The 24,272-nt window shown below is 44.7% G+C and overlaps 2 protein-coding genes and 1 long non-coding RNA gene across 7 annotated transcripts in view; 2 read left to right on the top strand and 1 right to left on the bottom strand.

The window, feature by feature from the left end:
• The window catches only part of LOC127693540 (ribonuclease SLFN12-like), a 200,824-nt gene extending 187,057 nt beyond the window's left edge, over window positions 1-13,767 (top strand). For 2 of the 5 annotated variants that reach the window (XM_052194478.1, XM_052194481.1), the window contains exon 2: window positions 12,121-13,767. In XM_052194478.1, coding sequence (XP_052050438.1) covers window positions 12,160-13,167 — 1,008 coding nt within the window. In that variant the 5' untranslated portion in view covers window positions 12,121-12,159 and the 3' untranslated portion in view covers window positions 13,168-13,767. Of the gene's footprint in view, window positions 1-7,865; window positions 8,104-9,548; window positions 9,669-12,120 lie in introns of those variants that run through there. The other 3 variants (XM_052194479.1, XM_052194480.1, XM_052194477.1) reach the window with 3 other exon arrangements.
• Window positions 1-24,272, top strand: part of LOC127693532 (ribonuclease SLFN12-like) — a 209,364-nt gene that overhangs the window by 104,708 nt on the left and 80,384 nt on the right. The gene's annotated exons all lie outside the window — the stretch shown is intronic.
• LOC127693542 (uncharacterized) lies at window positions 13,855-21,811 on the bottom strand. The gene is made up of 3 exons (XR_007979717.1): window positions 21,636-21,811; window positions 14,243-14,634; window positions 13,855-13,979 (listed from the first exon to the last, which is right to left on the bottom strand). It is a non-coding gene; the product is annotated as an uncharacterized LOC127693542 (long non-coding RNA).

Genomic DNA, 24,272 nt, shown 5'->3' with positions numbered 1-24,272 from the left:
AGGGCACATTGCCTCAGGCCATCAGCCAGGGCCAACTGTTTTAAGACCTCTAGGACATGTTCTTTAGGAATCCTAAGCTCCCTAGATTGCAATAGAACAACCCTTGATATCTCATCTCTGCAACAGTACCCTGCAGTCCAAAACATATCAATTTTTTGTGGCAGTCAGGTACATCATCACCTACCTGCCTGTTGCTCAGGAGTTTGCACATTGGTACTCCTTTCTCCTGAACTAGGGGTAGTCCAGGGAAACAAGACCATGCCAGTCACAGTTGTAGATTGATAGCTGCCCAACATAAGAGGGCTGTTCAAGTTGTGCCACTCCTGGTCACTGTGGAAACAGCCGTGGGTGCTTGTACTGGAATTGCAGAGATAGCAATTTCCATACCCCAATATGATTGGGTTCCTCCAACCTTAACACCTGTTTTCAAGAGATGTCTGAAACCATGCTTTGTATCCAGAAACATCGATTTTTTTGGCAGCTGTGGAGCTTCAGAACTCATGGTGGCTAGATGTCCTGACAGCCAAAGAAGGTGGTCTTTGCCTGTTCCTACAAGAAAAATGCTGTTTTTAGGTCAACCAATCAGGGATAGCGAGAAATACAATCCAACACCTACAATCAGATATATAGAATTAGAATTTCAGGAAACATGAGGCCTCCAATTACTGGATTTTTGAAAACCGTATATGGTAATGGATAATCTCTCTCTCTCTCTCTCTCTCTCTCTCTCTCTCTCTCTCTCTCTCTCTCACTCTCTCTCTCTCCCTGCCTCTCTCTTCCTTCCTTCCTTTCTTTCCTTTTAAAGATTTATTTATTTATTTTATGTATGTAAGTACACTGTCACTCTCTTCAGACACACCAGAAGAGGGCATCTGATCCCATTACAGATGGTTGTGAGCCACCATGTGGTTGCTGAGAATTGAACTCAGGACCTCTGGAAGAGCAATCAGAGCTCTTAACCACCGAGCCATCTCTCCTGCCCCCAGAGAATCCCTTTCGTGACACCTTTCCTAGTCATCTTCCTAGCATTATTATTTGTTCCCTGTCTCATTAATCTTGTTTCTCCATTCCTTCAACAACAAATACAAACAATTTCTAACCAAACTGTTCATCAGTTCCTGTTACAGGACTATTAACCCTGTCTACAGAGGAGCCTGATAACAACATTTACCACGTGGACCCCAATGATGAAAGCAGCTACACCCCAGCATTGATGACACTCTAGACAAAAGGAATCAGTTTAAGAGATCTGACGTCCCCATTCCCCCTTCACCATTGGCTTCACCCTCCCTCCCCCTTTTTCTTTTCTTTATTATAAGAAAAAGGGGGGGAGGTATGTTGGCATCAAGAACTGGCTCTACAGTTAGGAACCGGCAGGTCACGTCCAAATCCAATGATGACGGTGGCATCACCCATATGTGACAGCGACCCACACATCTGTTGCCATGGCAATCGCCACACATTCCCATTGCCCACCTGGTCTGCCTCCCACCTCTACCTGTGAGCAGTTAAGTCACATTCAAAGTAAAAGTCAGACCCATCCTGACCTCTTTCCTTTTCCCTCTTCGCCTTCCTCTACCCCCTTTTGACCTTTCCTCCACAATAAACCTCTTCCATGGAACTGTACTGGTCTGGTGTGTTCTGTCTGGACAAGCCTCTGTTCTAACACAACAGACCCAACCAGGGACTCCACCATGTTCTCTAGTTATAATCTGAACCACAAACACCATCCCCTGTCTCTGCATAGCCAGGGATTCATTCATGGCCCTCAGCCTCAGCTTGGACTGGGACCTCATCATGGCCCCAGGTGGCGGGGATGACCACTCACAAAAGGCCACTGCTCCCCACCCTCCAGTCTCTAGTTCCATTTCTCTTCGTAATGCCTAAGCTGCTTCACTCCTCTTTCTTTCCCATCTGACAATCACATACTACACACTGGTGGCTCCTGTTGCAGGCTGGCCTGGGGGGTGGCAGACTCTGGGTGACATCCTCCATCCCTGCTGCCTGGCATGGTAGAAAGCATGTGTCTATGGGTTTGTGCTGTGCACTGGAGGGCAGATCTGTGGGTGTCATGGCTATCTGTGGGCATCTGTCTATCTGTCTGTCTTCTTCCTCTTAGGCTGTGCGACCAGTTTTGATTTCATTTGATTTTAATTTAATTTAATGACTCCTAGGTGTACGATAGCTTTGGCCACCAAGCCAGACATCAAGCTAGAATGAACAAAGCACTGCCACCTGCTCTGCCCCTATGGATAGAACACCAACAATGTGGGTGCCCATTCCCAGTTACATGGAATATGATGCTGTCTTCTGAATTCGGCAGGCACTATACATACAAGCAACATAAAGACATGCACACAAGGAATACACTCATACACATGAAAAAACATAAATGAATCTGAATATTTTTTAACCGAGTACAGCAGGGCTTGGTGATACTATATTGCAGTAGGCATGCAATAGGTGTCAGTAAAGTGAAGAGCTTGCTAACTGGCTACATAAGGTGCCCCTGTCAGCCTTACAGCTATATCCAAGACCTTGTCTTACACAAGTAAACACAATACAGAAAGTGTTTGTGGAAGGTGTAACTTGGATGACCCAGGTTTCATCTATTCATGAATCTGACCCCACCAAAGCCAATCAATGTCTTATATGTTTATAGCTTAGTTTTACGTATTTCTCTCTGACTCATTGCTGACATTTCTGATTGCTACGACAACAAACCTGAGGGTAGAGTCTAGCACAGTAGGAGTGGGGTGGTATTAAGAGGGCCTCTAGTTATGAGGATTAGAGTGTGGGGTGACTGCTCACAGAAAGTGTGGTGAATGCTGGTTTTTATTTAAGCCAGGACCGCAGACCATGGGATGAAGGGCAGGTCTATCCTTCTCAGCTAAACTTTTGGGAAATGTTCTCCCTGACAAAACTAGGTTTGTTTCTTAGAAAACTCTAAGTGCAATCAGGTTGACAATGAAGGTTAATCATCACCACAATTTTAATTCATTCTTGGACTGTCATGTCCTCCCGTTTTTGTAGACTTGGGAGCCAGTGTTATGAACTGAATGTGTCATCTTCACCTGCTGGGTCCCACCCTGACATTCAGACATCCAGGCACTGAGATGGAGCCCTGATAGGCAGGACAGAGGCTGATGACCTCTGGCCAGCACCTCTTCCTTACTCTTCTGGAGGCCAGAGCTGATGGCCTCTGGTAATTCACTCCTCTTGACAGTAGTAGTAGATTAGGAAAAACTTGGGCTCTTTACTCTTTAATTCAGTGGCCTCTCACTGACTGAGCAGAGGCTCAGAGCTCATTAACTCTTTATGACCAAGAGAGAAAGAAAAAGGATAAAGAGTAGGTCATTCATATACATAAACACTCCACCGGCCCAACCATCAGATTCATCTATTTCACAAATGCACATCCATACTTATGTACATACATGTAAACTACATACATATGTATATAGACAGTTACAGACAGACATATATATGGACATACTGTACATGCATATATACAAATACACGTTTGGTGACTGGAGCAGAACCCCTCAGCCACACACTATTTTTTTCTCAGCCTTCTCATACTTTCTTAGAGGAAAGGTCTTAATAAAGTTACCTCACAGATAAAATGTTACATAAGAGGGATTTATAGAAAGATGTCAGTAGTACAATTAAAGCAGTGTTACATTCTTTAACGTCATTATAAGTTCAAAGCCACAGTTTCACTTGGCCTCACTTTATCACAGTGCAGTTCTGTGGCCTGGTCCTTGGACCTGACCTAGAGTAAATATTTTTCCTTGATCACAAATCTATTTCTTTTCTCATTGCATTTACGAAAGCTCATTGTATTCCTTAGTATGCAACCTTTACTTAGTATTCTATGAGGAGGGGGCAAATTCTAGTCTTGATTATAACTTTACATGGAAAAACAGGTAAAATCATCTCTGTATACTTTTTTCCCTAAAATTATTTGAATCAAATCAGAAATTTTGTAAAGTCATTAATTCATTTAAATAGCATTATAATATGAAAGTACATCTTCATACTGGTATACAGGAAATTTTCCCAAAAGCATGGGCTGATACCCAGGAAACACTAGGCTGTGTAATAGTGGCAGGAAAGGCATATCAACAGCAAGTAACAATCCTGAAGAGGTCTCTGGGGTCCATGCCTCTCAGAGCACACTCATCACAGTTGTGTAAAATGGTGGACCATCCTCTGAAAACTCACTTGCTTGTCATTTCCTTTCCTACATGGCCATGTCTTCTGCCTACCATGGTCATATATTAAGGCCCCAGTGTGGAAATGGGTCCACTGCAGAAGTGAGCAAGTTTCAACAAAGCCAGAGAGGGAAGCATCACATGGGCCAGTGTCTGTATAAGATGGCATCTTGAACCTGTTGCTTCCTATGTCCCTATGTACAAAGGTTCATGGCAGCCCACAGTGGCTGACAGTGAAGTCAAGTAGACTTTGAATGAACCCTGCTCTGCTTGAGACTTGTTCTTGGACTTCCCTATCTGTGGGAATTTCTCTTAGGCCTGTCTGTCTATGCTATCCACATACTGTATCACAAGAACAATAAGGCTAGAGCACTAGGATTATTCTTCTAACTAAATATGGCACTTGACACTTTACTATGTTAATCGAGATGCAGGAATAGATGATAGAAGGCATGTTAGCGTGTGATAGCCCTTATTTAGCCTCTAGAACTAAAAAAAAAAACCTCTGAAGGGTTTTATTTATTAAATGCATTTATTTATGTGTGTTTGTCTATATGAATGTGTGTGTGTGTAATTATGTGTATATGTGTGTGCCTCTCCTTCAAGACATTGTCTAGAATTTCCTTCAGGATATTCCAGATTGTTGGTTTGTATTAAGGGTCTATTTAGGATTTGCCTGTCAAGAAAAACCATGCTACATAAAAATGGTCTGAAATTTTGTTGAAAGTTTCTTATAGGTAAAAACAAACAAACAAGCAAGCAAACAAGCACACAAACCAAAAACCAAACCCAAAACACTACCTCCATTGCACCTGGGGAAAGATGATTCCTCTAGATGTAAGCAAGCCTCACTTGGCTACCTTGTAGTACAAAGCCTTAGAGTAGGTATGTTGTCAACATGCAGTAAAACACACTGCGAAGTTTGGACAGTGACCTGCTGCCTCAGTGTCATCCTGACAATGACAAGAACCAGATCACTTAGCTGAAACAACTTCCTAGGGCTTATGGAGAATGCCAATGATAGCCACAAGGAACAGAGTTCTGAGTATCCTGTCATGAGTCTTCATGAGCGGTACCATGCAGGTGGCTACCCAGAGCACACATACAAGATGCATGATGGGAATCGAATGCTGATGAATTAGCCTGGGACATTCTGGGAAGTGCCCTTTCTCGGCACTTCCAGAGCCAGTGTATGCTGCTCTACCTAAAGGTGCAGGGCTGGCTTGCCTCCATGGTCTTTTAGATGTTTCAACCCAAGCTTAAGATCTGTGTGTGTATGTTTCTCTATGCTGGCCCATTTGTGTAATAACATTCACAATTTTATTCTCTTAACGTTCTAGGTGGTCACTTGGTTTTTCTTCTAACCTTCAGACCTGTATCACTCTACAGTAAGTGCTGCATTAGTGAGGAGTAGTTCCTGTGGTGATGTTCTTTAAGGCTCTCACAGGATTCTCCAGACTGACCCTCAATTCTCAGAATTTATGAAATCAAGCACCACACCCTAATCTGTGCATGACTGGGATGCTGCCTATGGAGCTAGATGCTGCTGCTGCTGCAGAGATGCCCAACGGCCACAGAGATGCCCAACGACCACAGAGATGCCCGATGACCACAGTGGCTCAGTAGGCGCCCAGCAAGCCTTAAATGGCACGAAGGGGCACAACCATCATGACCAACTCACTTTGGGCCTGACAATCCCCCCAAAGCTTGCCACTCAATCACCCACTCCCCTTCTCTCAAGGACCTTGGGGATAGCACTGTTGTCTCCTCTGACAGATGCTTTCTAAGGTAAGGAGTTTATCCTTCTGGGATCTGAGATATGGCTCGTGCTGTTGAGTAGACAGACCTGGAGGAGCTGGGATATCAGTTTGCTCAGGATTAAATTGTTTTTATCCAACACATAAAATAGTGTACTGGTTACACCTTTACACACAATGCCATTGTACTTCACTGACAGTCACCTCTCCATTTTTCTCCCCTCTTCTTCCTCTCCTTTCTGATGGTGACCTTACTCACCCCACAGTCCCCCTCTGGTGGCCATGTATATATAGACCTGGATTCTGCAAATGAGAGAAATGTAATATTTGTCATATATGGCCACTCCAGCTTCTGTCATTTCTTTTTCTTCCTACCTTCAGATACCTTCTTTACTCAACAGAGTGTGAAATTCCATGTAGGAGAGATGCTAACTAGTATTTGCATTTCTGGGTCATTTTACTCACCATGGTGAGTGTTTCTTCCTCCTTTCTCTTTTCCTTCCTACAAAGAACATGATTTCATTTTTCATTCCATCTGCATAGCATTCTGCCATGTATGTATGAGTATACATATATTACATACATAAAACACATATAGCAATATATATTTGGCAATATATGAGATTCAACTGAAACTTCAAGGATTCTAGAAAACAAGAAATTCTGATTATGCCAAGTGTTGTAAGCTGGTCCAACAGGTGTGCAAGGGGACCCGGATACAAGTTTGTGTTTGCAGATCAAGTTTAGGATCAAGGTCTTTTTTTCTTTTTCTTATTTATTTATTTATTTATTTAAATGATTTTTATTTATTATTATATGTAAATACACAATAGCTGTTTTCAGACACTCCAGATAAGGGTGTCTGAAGAGAGAAGAGGGTGCCAGATCTCCTTATGGATGGTTATGAGTCACCATGTGGTTGCTCGGATTTGAACTCAGGACCTTTGGAAGAGCAGTCATTGCTCTTAACTGTCGAGCCATCTCTCCAGCCCCAAGATCAAGGTCTTAGGCACCATTTCCCTCTGAGGACCCAGCAGCTCAGGAACATAACAGTAGTGGGGAAGGCAAGAAGATAACTGATTGCATGTGGTGTTGTCCTAACTGCAGTATGTAACAGAAGATCCAAACCTGACTGTAATAAATTAACATTTATACTTACAGTAGTTAAGGCAGGGGAAGATCTTGGGGCAGAATGTCGTCGTCTTGTTCCTGATGTATTTCCCCTGAACTTGCGTGTCTCGCCCAAGGGTGCTGGAGTCATCCCCAGGCTCCATGCCTGCCGAGGCTGATGGTGGAGAGGCACTGACAGCTGGGTCTCTCGGGAACTCTGCCGCCCGGTGCCTTCCCTCTCCTCTTACTTTTCCTAGACTTTCCCTCCTTGCTGACTCCCTTCATTTTCTCTCCTCTCCATGCTACAGCCTAATCTGTCTCCTCACAGCTGGCTTTTGGATCTTAAATGCATTGAGTCATGGAAACTTATTTTATTAAAAGAGAGGGCACAAAGATAGAAAGAGAGGTGAGTCGTGTCGGCTAGGGTTGCCCTTGGAGCCTCCCATAGAAACCCATCTTCCAAAGAGCCAGGAGATGCAACTTGTGCCTTGTGAGCCAGCATCCTACTCTGCCTCCCCTGGCTCAGCCTCGTGTTCCAACCTTCCTCCCTGGAGAGGCTCTTGCCTCTGCCTAGTGTCACCTGTTCTTTCTGAGTGTCAACCGCAGCGCTGCCCTGGGGATTAGAGTGAAGTTGTAAAGGTTGAGTTCAAAAGTCTAGAAGCCTTGTTCGTCTATTCTGACAGGTGGAAGGACAATCACAGAGGTGATCAAAGTGCTGAAGGAGCCTTCTCACACTTCCTGGAGTGACGTCAACCAATGAAACTCAGGTTCCCCAAAACTGAAATCAGGACCTAGAGAGGATGAATCAGTCCAAACCCCAAAGTCTGTCAAAACAAAAGCTGAGAGTGAACAGAGGCACTGCAGCTTGTCCCCTCAAATCCAAGTGCTGAGAGGGACTTCTGGAGACAGCCACCAAGTCACTGCTTTTGCCTTCCTTCTTCTGGCCAGCAGGTGTCCGCAGCACAGCCAAATCACAGTTGGCTTCAAGCAGCTGAAGGAACTTCAGTAGAGCAGCTTAGGTGAGTGAGCCACCCTCCATGGCAGCTGCCACTGTCTCAACATGTGTAGACCTCTCTGTCCCGGTACCCACCCAGAATTTATTCTGTGGGCTGTGGGATGAGGTGGGGCTGCCAGTACAACCTAGAGCTCTAAGGAGGACCCTGGCTGCTTTGACATCTCTTTAGGAATTCTGGCTCCTTGGGACCTCCATAGCCTCCATCACTGACTGCGGAGGACTTGGATACTAGGGGAACGTGGCATGAGAGCAAAATTCCTCCCTTGGTCTGCCTAGATTGGGCTACTTACAGATCCCGATGGAGGGACCTGAGATATTCTGAGAGGGTGAAGGAGGGGTTACTGAGGCAGTGGATTGAGCAGGCCTCCAGGCTCCTCTGAAGGTGCTCCATCTTCTTGGAGACATGAGTCTGTGGGAAGGTAGGAGGAAATTGCCCGTAAACAATGAAGAACTCCACTCTGGAACTAAGCAGATTTAAGACCCTTAGACCCTGGAGGTTTTTCTCTAGAATACAAGAGCATTGCTCCCCCAAGAGGCAAAGCAGCATCCTAGCTGCAAATGCCCTACAGCTGTTTCCCTAGAGAAGCTTTTCTCACTCCTGTGTTCTCATTCTGTGCCTTCTTACCAACCAGCTCTGCTTGCATATTTAGGGTCACCTGCCTGATTGGCATCTGTTTTCCGCCAAAGGTAACAACAGCAAACATTTTGATTTCAGTGCTGAGAATTTTATCCAGTTAACAGCATAAAGAATTTTGAAAGAAACTACTAATGTTTAAACCCAACTCAATGCTTCTGGGATATCAGTGAGTTTCATGTAGGTATTGGAGTTTGCTGAGCCCAGAGTCCAGCTTAGTTGTTAAAGACCATTTTTTGGTTAGATGCTTCAGGGAGAGAACTTGAATCATGGAAATTACTTTATAGTCATGGGTGTTGAAATGACATAGCCCAGGTCTCAGGCTCTCCCACAGACTCTATAAGATGATTCCACTACAGTTCTCCTGAGTTCCAAATTTGCCAGGAAGTGAGCATGCTCCGTCAGCACTTTACTGTGAGATGTGGGTCCTGTTCCCTTTCCATGTTGGGGAGTGACCCAGGGGTGCTGGCTCGGGACAGCGCCTGATTAAGGGGATGGTGGATGAGAGGGGCTGGGAGGGAATGAGTAACAGAGACTGCTTAGCAGTACATACAACAGGGTGGGGCTGCACCTTCCATCTGGGCAGAAATGAAACTGCAATTCCCATAACCTGACTAGAGTTTCAGTTTTGTTTCTTGTTTGCCTTCGGTGTCTCCTCCCTACTTACACCCCGTACCCCAGAACCTATCCAGTAAGGAGAATGTAGCAGACAGAATCTTGCCCAGAATATCTTCCAGGTTGTTTTCTGACTCAGCCTTGCAAGAGCTGAGGTGACAGGTGCGCCCCACCCCTAGGCTCCTTGCTTTCTTTTGCAGTGATGGTGAGCATGTCTTCAGGCAGTCCATCAGCAAAAATGGTCTCAAGTCTGGAGCAGCCCTCCCTTGGAAGAAGTAGGAGCCAAGCAACACTGACTAGTTATACTAAGGAAAGGAAATGTAAGCAAGACATAAATAGAGCACTCTCTCTTTTATCTGTATTTCTCTGTTTCTCTTTATGTGTTTTGTGTCTCTGTCTCTCTGTGTCTCTCGGTCTCTGTCCTTCTTTGTCTCTGTATCTCTGTCTCTGTGTGTGTCTCTGTGTCTCTCTCTGTCTCTGTCTCTGTCTCTCCCTCTCCCTCTCTCACTGTTTTCTTTGCACCAAGACTACTGGAGTGTAAAGCTGTGCACAAGTGATGGTGTCCGGGTAACCTCTCTGGAATTGCCCTGCCAGGATCAGGACTTCTGCCCCAGCCTCACTTCTGGAATGTCTTTCAGTAACATTCAAATGCTTTCTCCCTGGGTCTTCTTTGAATGAAGATCTCTCAAGAAGGCAGCTTTGTTCTTGCTCTGCTCTGAGTTTCTAGGTATCCCCGAGGGATGCTGTGTCTGGTGCTGCTTGTTCCTGGTTTGCAATCACAGTGTGTTCTCTTTAAGGCCCTAGACAGAAACCTGTAGGCTTGCCCATGATAAATCTGGTGGAGAAGAGTCTGACGTCATCCTCCAGAGAAGAATTTGCTAGTTCATTTCCAAATTCCTAGGCATTTCATCTTCTATGTATGACTGAGTAATTCTGATTTCAGAAGCTCGGTCTCCAAGCACAGAGCTGTATGTGCTTAGATGGTTTTAGCTATTTTACATACCACAGGCAGAAGGTCAGTATACCTTCTGTTTTATCCTAAGTCTCCATTTCCAGAAATTCCAACCCTTTCATCCCATGATTTTGCTCCAGTAGGGTTCTATTTCTTATTTTGCAGAGTCTGACTCCATTCTGTCTACCTGTTCTGGCCTCCCATGCTCCTTCCCCCATTCCAGCAGATCTTTATAGAAACATCCTGCATCTGGGATTAGGGACTCCATGACGGAACTCTTGGCTTTAGTGAGAATCTGATGTGATTAGCATACTTAAACTCTAGTCACTCTGAGCCATTGTAGTAGAACAGTGACAGTAAACATTTGAAAGTTGCACTGGCAACCCTCTCGTTAACACAATAATACAACACATGGGATTATTTATTAGGTAAAAGCCTTTTTAATGCACATAGTTAATTGTTGTAATACTACACATGGGATTATTAGGTAAATGTATTTTTAATGTACACAGTTAATTGTTGTAATACAAAACTGATTGTGAATGATATGTGATCCCAGGGAAAATCAAGACCAGGGATCTGTTCCCAGCACCCACCTGCAGGCTGACATCCAGTCCCAGAGGTACTAATGCTCTCATCTGTCCTCTGTGAGCACCATGCTCCCATGGTGACAGACATACATGTAGGCAAAACACCCATAGGCGTAAAATAAAAATAAGTAAGATCCTAAGCAAACAGCAACAAGAAGAAGTAGTTGGCAAATGTTAAATCATTTCAGGTCGCTGTCTATAGTGAGATGTACTCTGGAGTTTTTAAAAGCATAACACCAAAGGTGAGAGACACAGAACTTGAAACTGGCTGCCTCATGTCCTTCAGTGTGATACAATAAAATAGCACAAGCTTGGTTATGAATAACATATTTGTTTCTCACAGTGTAAGTGTAGAGTTGCAAAGGAAGACGGTTAGAATCTAGGGACAATCCTCTTCCCTTTGCCAACTGCTAACATCTCCCTGGGACGTGATGTAGCACAGGGTGAGCTTAGCTGTCTGGAGGCTCTTTTTCCAGATCCTATGGCCAGTTAGATGACACTGTCTTCGTGACCTAGAAACCTCCCAGAGGCCTCAGAACCACCAGAGTAAAGAACTGTATGACCTTTGAAAAAACATAGGCATTGGGCTACGATGCTTCTGTTTCATATGTAAGAACCTAACTCGCCATAAGGGTGTGGGTGTCTAATAAGAGTAGGAGATCACAGCCTGGTCCATCTTCTTCAAGAATAATGGTCAAAATTTGTGAATGAATTCATTCCTAGAAAAAAAGGAAGATAATCGACCTACTTTGTTTTTGTATGTCCCTAGATCCCCAAAGGCAATTTTGCCATTAAAGTAGACAACTGATGGACAAACATCTGAAATTACTAAAAGAAAAATAAAAAGAAATGAATAAAATAATATTTTTTGCTCACCAACAAACAAACAAAAACCCAAACCATAGGCAAATTATGCTTGTGCTTTATTGTAAGAAAAGAAACAGAATCCACGTTCCATAACATTGAATGTTAGGAAGGAGTTAAGTCACTGATCAAATGAAGCTAAAATGCTGAAGGATCAGAATGAATATAGAAAAACACAGTGACAAGTCACTACATATACATACCACCACGGTCTAAAAATCCATTCGCAGTTAACCATTTCCTCGGTCTGCACACAAACCAGTCCCCAGTGAACACACCCAGCAAGCAATTTTTGTTGTTAGCTTTTCAGCACAGAATTTGCCCACTCCTCTTCAGCTCAACACTAATGGATCTGTCTCATTATAGGTGAGGATCTCAGCTCAGAAGTGGCAGGACTGCTGGAAAATGAGCATCACTGTTGAACGCACCCATCCTGTGCTGATTCTCAATGCCGGAGAAATCACTCTTGGGACAGAAAGTAGGAAGAAAATGGCAAAGCGTGACAGGGAAGAAGAGAAGAGAAACATTTTAAAAGCTCTATGTGCTCTAATAAATTCTGGAGAGGGAGAGATCAAGGCTCACATTAAAAATCAGGATTATAATTGGACCAAATACGGAATAGGAGATGATTTGGAAACTTCTTTTAACAAGATTTTGGCACACCCAGAATTTAGGGAAGATCAATCCTACTTCTTTGTCTGTGTAAAATCACAAAGTTCAGATATCTCTGTTGGGAAGCCTGCCACCATTGCAACCAATTTGTACATGAGAAATGGGGCATCTTCAGTAGAAATGAACTTTTATGCTGCTCAGGAGTTCTTAGAAAATTTGAAGGGCTCAGGAGAAAGGTCACCTTCAGCAAGGTCTTCAGAATGGCCTGGTGATGATACTCAGGAAGAAGCCCACATCCAGGAGTTGGCTGCTGCTTTTTTTAAACAGTCAAAACTTACAAAAAAGGAAAAATTCTCTTTTAGTGAGTCCATAAATGTTGAATATAAGTCCTTTGAAACAAAAAAGGTGCTACAGCGCGTTAAAGAGATTCTCCCTCGAACTGTTTCTGCCTTTGCCAACACTGACGGGGGATATCTGTTTATTGGTTTGGATGAAAAAACACAAGAAATAGTTGGTTTTGAAGAAAAAAACTGCCAGCCTAAGACGTTAGAGAGTGCAATAGAAAAGTGCATCCGACAGCTGCCTGTCACTCACTTTTGTGAGGAGAAGGAGAAGATCAAGTACACGTGCAAATTCATTGAAGTGCACGATTCCGGAGCCGTGTGTGCATATGTGTGTGCGCTCAGAGTGGAGAGATTCTGCTGTGCAGTGTTCGCTGAAAAGCCAGATTCCTGGCGTGTGAAAGATGGTTGTGTGAAAAGGTTTACCACAGAGGAATGGGTCAAGTTACAGATGGCTTAGCTAGCCAGGTTGAGGAAGGGGAATTGGCAATTAGAATACATTTAGCTAGGGAAATTGGAAGGGTTTTTCTTTGAGATTTGAGGCAAGATCATTAGTCCTGATTATACAGTTACCTGAAGTCTGGACTGCATCTGTAACCCACCTGGGAGCCGAGATCCCTCTCCCCCAGATTTTACCTCAGCTCCCTCTACTCACTTGTAAAGAAAGCCCCTGTCCCACAACATCTCCCCAGATGAGCTCTATTTCAGGAGTTGGCATGATTTCCAGGAATCCTCCATTCAGTTTCACTCCAACCCCTTTCCTGTGTTCCTGACTCCCTAACCTTCTCTCCTCTCAGTCAGATCATTAGACAATGCTCGGCTCTATGGTTTATGATGTGGAAAGGGCTGGGCTGTTATCTTGGATCTTGAAGAGGAAGCTCTAAGATGAGGTTAGACCATCATCGCCAGCACACTGAGTCTGCAAAGTTCCCAGCAGCTGTTTCCTTCTCCCCCTAAGCTCACTGCTGCCCCATGAGCCCCTCCAATCTCTTGCTTCTCATAATGTTTTCAATAAATGGATTGATAAATGCATAAAACTCTCAACAATGTGCACTCCACATACAGTCTTCTGTGTGAGAATCTGTCCATAGATTGGGGCTGCATTTAGACTTGAGAAAGCTTTGATTTCAAACAAATGTTGTATGGAAAACCACGGGGAACTGCTAAGTTCCAACACCACCAGGGTCTAAAGCCAATGCTGCCAGATTCCAAGGTCCATGTCAACCTCGGCACTTCTCTGAGCCGTTGGCCATCAGGATGAGTGACACGTGCCTGGGGTTGACAGAAATTGACATATGTTGAGTAGAAGAAATACACTTGTCATATTTTATATCAACCAAATTGATTACACTTAGGTACTAAAATGTTTTCTCTAAAATCTAATGTTCGCTCAAATGACTTCCGTGTTTGAAAATGTTCACAGAAATTCATTCTCTGAACTGAGACATAATTGTCACCAAAAGTTCTGTAAGACAGCAAGGACAGAAAGATTAAAAAAAAAAAAAAAGAAAACCATAAAGAAAGCACATTCTTACCTCAGCCTCCAAGACTGCTGATATTGAAGGAGATGTACTACACCAAGACGGTACGGGCTTGTGTTATGTGTCTAATCATCCTGAGTTGTTCAAGAACTGTTTTCCATAGGAAATACAAAAGGGAAGCAAAACTACCAAGAAAGGATGGAAACTTCTCGAGCCACACAGAGGATCAGTCAGTTCATTTCTGTGTCTCTCTAAGCTTTGTCTAATCCATGACAGTGAGAACTGTAGCTGCAGCCCACCTGAATCTCCTCTGAACCTCGGTTTACTGTCATGGCTCTTAATACTGTCGGCATCACTGTGACCCCTCTGCCAGTGGCCACTGTCTCATGGTGCTCTCTCCACAGTCACACTGGTCTTCACTCTCTGGATGTTCTTTGGTTTCAGTCCTAGAGGTGGAAAATAATCACTGCTCAGTGGAATTAGCCATGAATCTGTAAGGCAGGAGGAGAGAGGTGTCCATCTCATGGGAGCTGGGTCAGAACTGCCAGGAAGCAGATGAGTTCCCAGCCTCAGCCACTTGTCAGAACCTTTTTGCTCTGCTACAGCAGAGCAGCCCCCAGGTGCTCCCCAGACATGTATGACTCCCTCTGTCAGGTGTGGTAGGAGAGCGTCCCACTGTGCCACTGGTGTCACACCTGTGCGGAGGACTAAATGAGGAGCACTCATTCCTCACTAGCTACTGTAACCATAAGGTTGGAAGGAATGAAGACACAGAACCTATGGATGGAAGAACTGCCATTCACTCTCTTTACTGTTTTCTCTTTCAGTTTTCCTTCCCCCTGGCAATATTAAGGCATGCATTCAGAGCTTTTACCAATCCCTCCAGGGGCTGGGGATGTGGCTCAGTATTAGAGCATGTTCTGAACATGTCTATGGTTTTGGGCTTCATGTCCAGCCCCAATGATCTTTCAAACCCTTTTACTTGAAAAGCCAAAATCTTTGAAAAGGTCCTTCTACCCTTAAAGAGGTTGTGACCCAGGAGTTGAAAACCACTTTTTTAAGATTTGTGAAATTCTTCCAAGAGTTTCAGGCTCACGGGCCTGTGGTTTCTGGAGGAAAACATGAAGGACCAGAGGTTCCCAGACATAATTACACATTAAAGTGAAGGTAACAACACCCATGTGCATTGAATCAGACGTTCTCCAGCTACTACTCAAGAGAAGAGACGTCTGCTTGGTTCTTTCTGTCTTGAGCCCTTCAGCCCCTCCAGGAGTCAGCATCTGCTCCGGCCACTGGAGTCCAGAGAGAATGTTCTCAGTGGTCACAAAGCCAAGCTGTGGGACATAAAACAATTTGAAGATGATCAATTTTCCCCTGTGCTATTACAAAAGGACACAGACACACAGAGATATTCCAGGGTGTGCTGCGCCGATTCCCTGACCAGCAGGGAAGAAAGACTAGCACACCAGTTCCTTCCAGAGAGTTTTTACTCAGAATGTATGCTAAGTTACAGTTTGCTGGATATATCCCCGAATCTCCCTTGAGCGTGACTGATATACCCTCGCTAGGAGGGCCCATGGTCCGAGATGATGCTTCGCTCTACCATTGGCTCAAGCAACATGGCGTGAGATCGGGCCACTAAGCGGTCCACGCCCCAAGCCTTATATGGACTTGTTTACTCCAGGCGGCCAGGCTCAGCCAGCGCCATCTTAAAGGTACAGTCAGCTCTCCACAGTTCTCCCTTTTTTATTTTATTAAGGCTGATACCATTCGTTCAAACAAAATCCTTCATGAGTGGTCCCGTGATCAAGAATGGTCAGGCCAAGAAATGAGACCCACCTTACTGGGTGCAATGGGCAACAATCCCTCCAAGTGCAAAGGCTAGGTTGCAAAGCAAACTGGCACCCAACCCTAGTGCAATGTGAACAATGTCACGTGGGGTGCAAGGGCTGTCTTATGCTCGAGAAATTGGGGAAAGGAGGTTAGCGCTTATCAATCGCTGCCAGCCATGCCTGAGGAGAAACTCCTGCCTCAAGGGCCTGAAAGGCTCGAACCATCAGGGCACGCACTCTTGCCTGTGCTCGAGCCATATGGCAGAGACAAAACGCACCTAGAGCACAGGCCCCCAGCAGGGCAATAGTCAACACTCCTACTCCTGCCCACTCTTAAGCGGGACTGGATAAACTGATAGAATCCCCCAGTGTGACTCTGTCCTCCTGGTCTTCATGAGGAGGGAGAGGACCCCGATCAAGAGTAGGGTCTTCATGATGGATCTTCCTGACGAGACGCTCAGGTACCCAAATGGGATCAGTTCTATCCTGTGGAAAAACACAAACAGAACCTCGTGCCCGTGTGAGCACGGGATCAGGGCCATGCCATTGCCCTGTCAAAACATCCTTCCACTTCACCCGAAGGGAAGAGCCTGAATGTGGCTCAGATTGATGATCTGCAGCTGAATGGCCTGCAGCGTCCAAATTTAAGAAATTTAAAGTAAAAAGAGCAAGAGAAATTCTTTCCTTAGGGGTGCAGCCCAGGCCAATTCCCCCTTTTTGTTTTTGCAAACATTCTTTCAGAGTACGATGGGCACGTTCTGCAATCCCTTGTCCTTGAGGATTGTATGGCAGCCCATGAATTAGCTGCACATCCATTTGCTTACAGAAGGAAACAAAAGAGGCGGCAGTATAAGCCAGGCCATTATCAGTTTTTAGCTGCATGGGTTTCCCCCAGGCAGCCCATGCTTCTAGGCAATGTGTGATAACATTGCGAGCTTTCTCTCCACTTAGGGGAGAAGCATGAATTATACCAGAGCATGTATCTACAGAAACATGAACATATTTAAGGGTCCCAAACTCTGAAACATGAGTCACATCCATTTGCCAGATCTTGAGAGGCATCAATCCTTTAGGGTTAACTCCTACGTTAGGAGGATGATGATATAGGACACACTGAGGACAATTAAGAACCACTTGACGTGCATCTACTCTAGAAAGCTGAAACTTTTGTTGTAAGGTCCTGGCATTAACATGAAAGTCTTTATGAAATTGATTAGCGGCTTCTAGGGAGGACGCTAAAAAGGCGACTTTGCTTCGAGTAAGCCGATCAGCCAAATCATTACCCTCACTCAGCGGACCAGGTAGGCCAGTATGAGCTCTAATATGCTGTACAAAAAAATTATTCGTTCTATGCCACAACAATTGTTGTATCTCTTTTAATATAGGGCCGACTGCACTGTTCAATTTAACAGGCCCTGCTGTCTCTAACAACTTCACAGCATTAACAACATAAGTAGAATCTGAAAGTAAATTAAATGGAGAGGAGATATCTCGAAACACCTCCAACACAATCTGAAATTCTACAACCTGAGGAGATCCAGGCTGATACTGAAAAGATCGAGGCTCTTGACCTTGGATTATATAGACTCCACAACCAGTCTTAGACCCATCAGTAAACACATTAGGAGCCCCCGGAATAGGGCTCAGGGAAGTCACCTTGGGAAAAATGACAGGATGCTCTTTAAAAAATTGTAACAGGGGATGTTTAGGGTAATGATTATCAATAATGCCCTGAAAAGAACACCGTAACACTGGCCAATCATTAGTAGCACAGCAAAGGACTCTCACTTGATAAGCAGTATATGGCACTATAATCTTGGCAGGAGAAACCCCAAATGACTGCAAGCATTGCTGAACACCCTGTAAGGCCAACAATGCGACTGCAGTGGGATAATGCTCTATAGATTTTGAAGGTGAAGCATGAGGATAGATCTATAATAATGGACCCTCCTGCCACAAAAGCCCAATTGGTTGACTAAAGGTATTAAAGATGCATAAAATGATGGGTAAATCCATTTTCCATCGTAGCAAGAAGGCTTCTTGCAGCTTCTCCTCAACCTTTCTTAAGGACTCCCTAGCTGCCACTGTCAAAATTCTGGGGGAATCTAAAGCTGGGTCCCCTAAAAGTACATCATACAACGGTCTTAATTCATAATTGGGTAATTTAAGAAAGCTTCTAACCCAATTAATATCCCCAAGTAATTTTTGAAAATCATTTAAAGTTAATAATTTATCTTTCCTTAATTCTATCTTTTGAGGAACGATTTTATCTTTACTAATCGTGGCACCCAAGTAATCAACAACTTGGCCCTTTTGCACTTTCTCAGGGGCAATAAACAATTTTTTCTGTTCCAATAATTTAATTAGACAAGCATAGGATTCTTCCAAAATCTCATTATTCTAGGCAGCTAATAAAATATCATCCATATAATGAAAACATTTTACTTGGGGAAACTTCTTTCTCATCGGTTCAATGGCATTACCAACAAATAATTGACACATAGTGGGACTATTTGCCATACCTTGCGGTAGTACAACCCATTCATAACGCTGATCAGGCTGTTCATGATTACATGACGGGAGTGTAAATGCAAAGCGTACACAATCTTTCTTATTAAGGTGTATGGAGAAGAAACAATCTTTAATATCAATAATTATGGGCCAATCTTTAGGCAAACCTGATAATAAAGGAAGTCCACGTTGCACTGGCCCCATGCTATGCATCTGCTGATTAATAGCTCTCAGATGATGAAGTAATCTCCATTTCCCTGATTTCTTTTTAATTACAAAGATGGGTGTATTCCAGGGAGGCACAGAAGGCTGGATATGTTTAAGGGCCAATTTCTCTTTAACCAGCATTTGGGTAGCAGCTAACTTTTCAGAGGAGAGAGGCCACTGAGGAACCCACACCGGCTCCTCTGTTTTCCAGGTGATAGGAATGTTCTCCTCAGCGGCCCCTAAGAAAAACCCAATCCTTTCTTGTCTCTTTTAGAGGTTGCTGTTACTGGATGTACATTCCCCTGAGAGTCTTTACCCAATCCTTGTCCAGGTTGCCAGCCCATGCGCTGCATCATCTGCTGTGAGGGCATTGAGTATTCACTATTGGTCAAATGATACCCCATGAGTGTTAACAGGTCTCTGCCCCATAAGCTGATAGGCAACTCCAGCACATAAGGTTGGAATTGACCATCATGTCCTTCTTCATCCTTCCAAAAGAGGAAGGCTGTGCTCATATTAGGAGCTTTTGCATACCCCAAGCCTTGTAGGGACTGAGCAGATGCCTGTACTGGCCAAGTAGTAGGCCAATCCTTAGTGGCAATGATGCTACGATCAGCCCCAGTGTCCAATAGGTCCTGGATTTTCTTGCCATTAACGGTTAGTTGTAACATAGGCCGATCATCCAGATGTAAACTTAAAAATACAGCATCATTGACTGTTGAACCAAACCCTCAATCACCGCAGCGAGTTGTATGCGTGGCAAATGATCTATGACAACTGGGCAAAAGCAAAAGTTGGGCAATACGATCCCCTGGGGAGATGGCTGTAACCCCCCTAGGAGAGGAGGCCATGATTTTGACAATTCCTTCATAATCAGAATCAATAACTCCTGGGTGAATGATTAGACCCTTTAATGCAGAAGAGGATTTCCCCAGCAGCAATCCTACTGTTCCTGCTGGTAACGGACCTTTAAAGTCCGTGGGGATCAATTGTACCCCCATCTGTGGTGTTAATACGACTCTGGTGGTGCATAGGAGGTGTAACCCTGCGGATCCTGGGGTTGCCCTTCTTGGGGTCTTGGAAAGGTCAGTGTAGTTCCGGAGGCTAGCACTGTCATGGCCCCATATATTTGTGGGCCCTGGGGTCGAGGGCCCCTCTGCATGTTTTTTGTCCGAGCACCACCATAGCCCTGAGCTAAGGGCTGGCCATGGATGTCCTTGACTGACCTGCACTCATTGGCCCAGTGATTTCCTTTATGACACCTAGGGCAAACCCCTGGAGGGCACCGAGGCTCACTTCCTCCTTTATTAGGACACTGCTTGTTCATATGGCCCTGCTTACCACAAGAAAACAAGCTCCAGGAGATCTTTGTTTAGTTTTAGAATATTGAACTACTCCTTGCACAACAGTGGCTGCTAATCCAGCATTGGACAAAGGTCCTCCTATCGTGGCATTGTGGCACTCACGAGTGCACTGCTCAAAGATTAATTGTTGCACCAGTGGCATGGCCGCATCAGTGTCTCCAAAAATGCGACCTGCGGCTTCCATCATCCTCGCGACAAAATCTGAGAATGGCTCGGTGGCCCCCTGAAGAATTTTGGTTAAATTCCCAAAACCTCTCCTTTATTTGGAAGAGACTTCCAGGCCTTTTTAGCTATCTGTCTCACCTGATCATACACCTGGATGGGAAAATTAATCTGATTGTTCAGCCACTGCCCCTGGCCCATGAGCATATCATAAGTCCAAGCAGCCTGACCATTAGCAACATTCTCCCTGGCTTGTTGTTGCGCCAGCTCAGCATATATGGACTTCCAGTCTAGATATTGTCCCATAGTCAAGCATGCCATAACTGTAGATTGCCAATCAGAGAGTGTCATAACATTTCCAGATATACGCTCAACCAGCGCAAGGGTGAAAGAGGCATTAATGCCATACGCTTGGGCTGACTCTGCCAAATTCCTAAGAAGCTTGAAGTCAAGCGGCTCATGGGATCTCACTTGATTAGCATCTTCATAGACTGGAAAAGCCATAGCGGCTTCCCTCCAAGTATTAGGGCAAAAGGTATGCGACACTTTGGCATCCTCTGCTGATCCTAGGGACGATGGGCCAGCGGAAGCTTCCGCATAGGGCGGAGGGGCTGTCAGCAATGCCCCGTGTCTCACTTCCTTGTTCTCCCCCTTCAACTCCTTGTCTTGCTTTTCCTTCTTCTCTTTCTTTCTTCTTCTTCGTTCTACCTCCGCTAGTAGTTCCTGTATAGCTTCCTCTAGGTCCTTCATATCTAGCTCACTGTCGGAGCTGCCATCTGCTTCTGAACCCTGTTTCTCCTCTATTCCCTTCAAGCTAGGATACAGGTGTGGTGGTTTGCTAGACGCTCTTGAGATTTATCAGAGCGCGTATCAGAGCGAGCCTCTTTAACCTGCTCTAAGGCCTCAGCTGTAGCCTGTATGGCAGGCAGGCAACTCTCACAAGTCAAACAGCTGCGGATAACTTTCCACAAGCCCTGCACTCCCGTCTTTCCTGCTCTGTCCTGTAGGCTGCCTTCCTCCCAGGCCCAATCTAAGTCCTTACCCAGCTTGTCCAAGCATGCAAGTGTGAGGTTACCAGACATGGCAACCTAAGGAGCTACCTCATCTAGGCAAAAACAGCTGACTAGAGTTATCAGAACCACCGCCACAACCACTGAGATGACAATTAACGGAGGGATTCCTCCTGGCACGAATATAATCTGTCGGCCGCTTTTACTTTCACTTTATGTAGCCTCCTTCTGAGGACTTAGAAAAAATGAAGCCTCCTTCCGAGGACTTAGAAAGAATGAAGCCTCCTTCCGAGGACTTAGAAAGAATGAGGCCTCCTTCTGAGGACTTTCAAATGCAGGGCCCAACTTACCGGCCACTTACCAAGCGCTTGCTCTGACTCTCGACTGGTTCTGGAACTCCCAGGGACGCGGAAAAACTCTGCGCTCCCCGTACGGGCCACCAATTGTACCCTGCCGATTCCCTGACCAGCAGGGAAGAAAGACTAGCACACCAGTTCCTTCCAGAGAGAGTTTACTCAGAATATATGCTAAGTTACAGTTTGCTGGATATATCCCCGAATCTCCCTTGAGCGTGACTGATATACCCTCGCTGGGACGGCCCATCCGAGATGATGCTTCGCTCTACCATTGGCTCAAGCAACGTGGCGAGATCGGGCCACTAAGCGATCCACGCCCCAAGCCTTATATGGACTTGTTTACTCCAGGCGGCCAGGCTCAGCCAGCGCCATCTTAAAGGTGCAGTCAGCTCTCCACACCAGGGGAGGTTTCATATCACACCAACCAAATCATGAGGGACACACTAAAGAACCACAGCTCTCAGCCTCTGTCTGTGTCCTTCTGTCTCTGTGAGAGTCTCTGTCCCTGTCTCTCTGTCTCCCTCTGTCTCTGTCATTAGATCTTCTTCTCTGTCTATGTGTTTTCCTCTGTCCCTGTCTTTCTCTCTTATTCTGTTTCTATGTCTCTCTCTCCCTTTTTCCCTCCCTCCCTCTCTCCCCCTCTATCTTTGGTGAAAGACACTAAATTTCACACATACTTGGTAAATCATCTACCTTTAAACTCCATCCCTACCTGGAGCAGAAGGCCTTTGAAAAATTTTTTGCCGATTGCATTGGAAAATGGTAAAACTAATCGAGGAAATGAAATAGTTACAAAGGAGTTTGAATCAAGATTAGCAAAGGTAGACAGACATTAAGTTAAACTGTGTGTAGAGACAAAGATACAAATTACTTGAGGGATGGTGCCGGAAATTAGTGGTAGAATGTGTTCTTAACATAACAAACACACACACACAGAAAGGGGAAGAAAGTGAGAAAAATAAGAGACTAACGAGAAGGGGAAGGAACTATCTCAGGCACAGATGATATGAAGTTAGAAAGAGGGTAATTACGAGACTAGTAGGAGAGGGGACAGATCTAAGGGAGCACAATGGGGCATAATAAAATGCTATACATGTGTGAGTATTCCTTTATTTTGAGCATTAACTAAAAAGCATTAGTAATCACAAGGTAAAATAAAGCCAGTCAGGCATGGTGGCAAAGGCTTATGATGCCAACACTTGCGGGTGAGCATGGCAGAGGTATCAGGAGTTCCATGTCCTTGTTGGTGATACAACCAGTTCAAGGACAGCGAGGGACACCTGAGACACTGTCTTACAACCAAAGAAACCAATGAATAGAGTTTAATGTCTGCACAACCATTTTAGCCTCATTGCTCCACAAGGGATTCAGTGTTTCTTCTGACACAGCGTCTCAGTCTGAAGCCAGAGTTCATGAACTTCACACTGACTGTAAAGTGATGAACATTGCCTAAGAGGAAATAGCCTTTGCTCGTTGAGGTTAGAAGGGTGGAGACAGAGGACATGGGAGAGTTGTGCTTTCCTTTCCGAGGAAACAGAAACTAGCAAAGCTGGAGAAATAGAAAGGAAACGAAGGCTCCACTGTATGCCTGGACTCGTGGTACCACAAAGGTACAGCACAGAGCCGTGTCTTTCTCAAGCCTTAGACCCTGTCCCATCAGAGTCTGGCTTCTGAGTAAATGGACCTCTGGAGCAATCTCTTCTTTCAATATTCCAGTGCTGTAGGGTCGTTTTGTTAAATCACTATGAAAATTGCTTGCTCAAATTTTTTTGGTGATGGGAAACAGATTCATATATAATTATGAATATGTAGCATGTCATATTGGTGAATAACTGGGTAGGCTCCATAGCAGGCACTGGAGCTTGCCCATTTATTTTCTAACATGGGCAGCCCCCTGCCTGTAGCCTGACAGTGAGATTCTTGTCTACACTTCCATGAACAGCCATGTGAGACAGAGGTGGGTTTGGGTGCTGCTCCCTGGATGAAATGATTGAAACCACAGAGACTCTAGTGAGCTGAGCATTTCAGTCCCTGTGCATTCAGACCCATGGTTTCTGTGGGCAGTGGAAATGAGAGAGTTTAAAGGGATGAGTGTGACTACAGAATGCCATTTGCATTTAGGACAATGTCAAAAGAAACTTAGTATTTGTGAAATATGTATGTACTAAACCATGCCCCATCACCCAACAAGCAAAAAAACAGCTGAAAACATAGAAACACAAAAACTTGTGTGTTCCTTAGATTGCTCATAGAGGCAAAGAGACACACAAACTTGCAATGCCAAGCTTAGTATAAAAACAGACCCAAAGAAAACAAAGTGATAGGAGAGTGTGTGTGTATGTGTGTGTGTGTATGAGTTTGTGTGTAATTGTGTGTGAATGTGTGTTCACGTGTGTGCATGAGCATTTGTATGTATGTGAATGTGCATGTGTGCATGTGTGAATATGTGTTTGTGTGAGCATGTGTGAATAAGTGTTTGTGTGACTGTGTGATCGTGTGTGAGTGTGTTTGAGTGAGATTGTATTTGTGGTCATGCATGTATGTGTTCATTTGTGTGTGTGTGTTTGTGTGTGTGTACACGTGTGTGTATTTGTGTGTTGGTGTGTATGTTCATGTGTGTGTGTGATTGTGTATGTCAGTTT

This window comes from Apodemus sylvaticus, chromosome 10 (assembly GCF_947179515.1).
Source record: "Apodemus sylvaticus chromosome 10, mApoSyl1.1, whole genome shotgun sequence".
NCBI lineage: Eukaryota > Metazoa > Chordata > Mammalia > Rodentia > Muridae > Apodemus > Apodemus sylvaticus.
The sequence above is the reverse complement of the archived record's forward strand: the minus strand, read 5'-3'. Positions and strand labels throughout refer to the sequence as shown.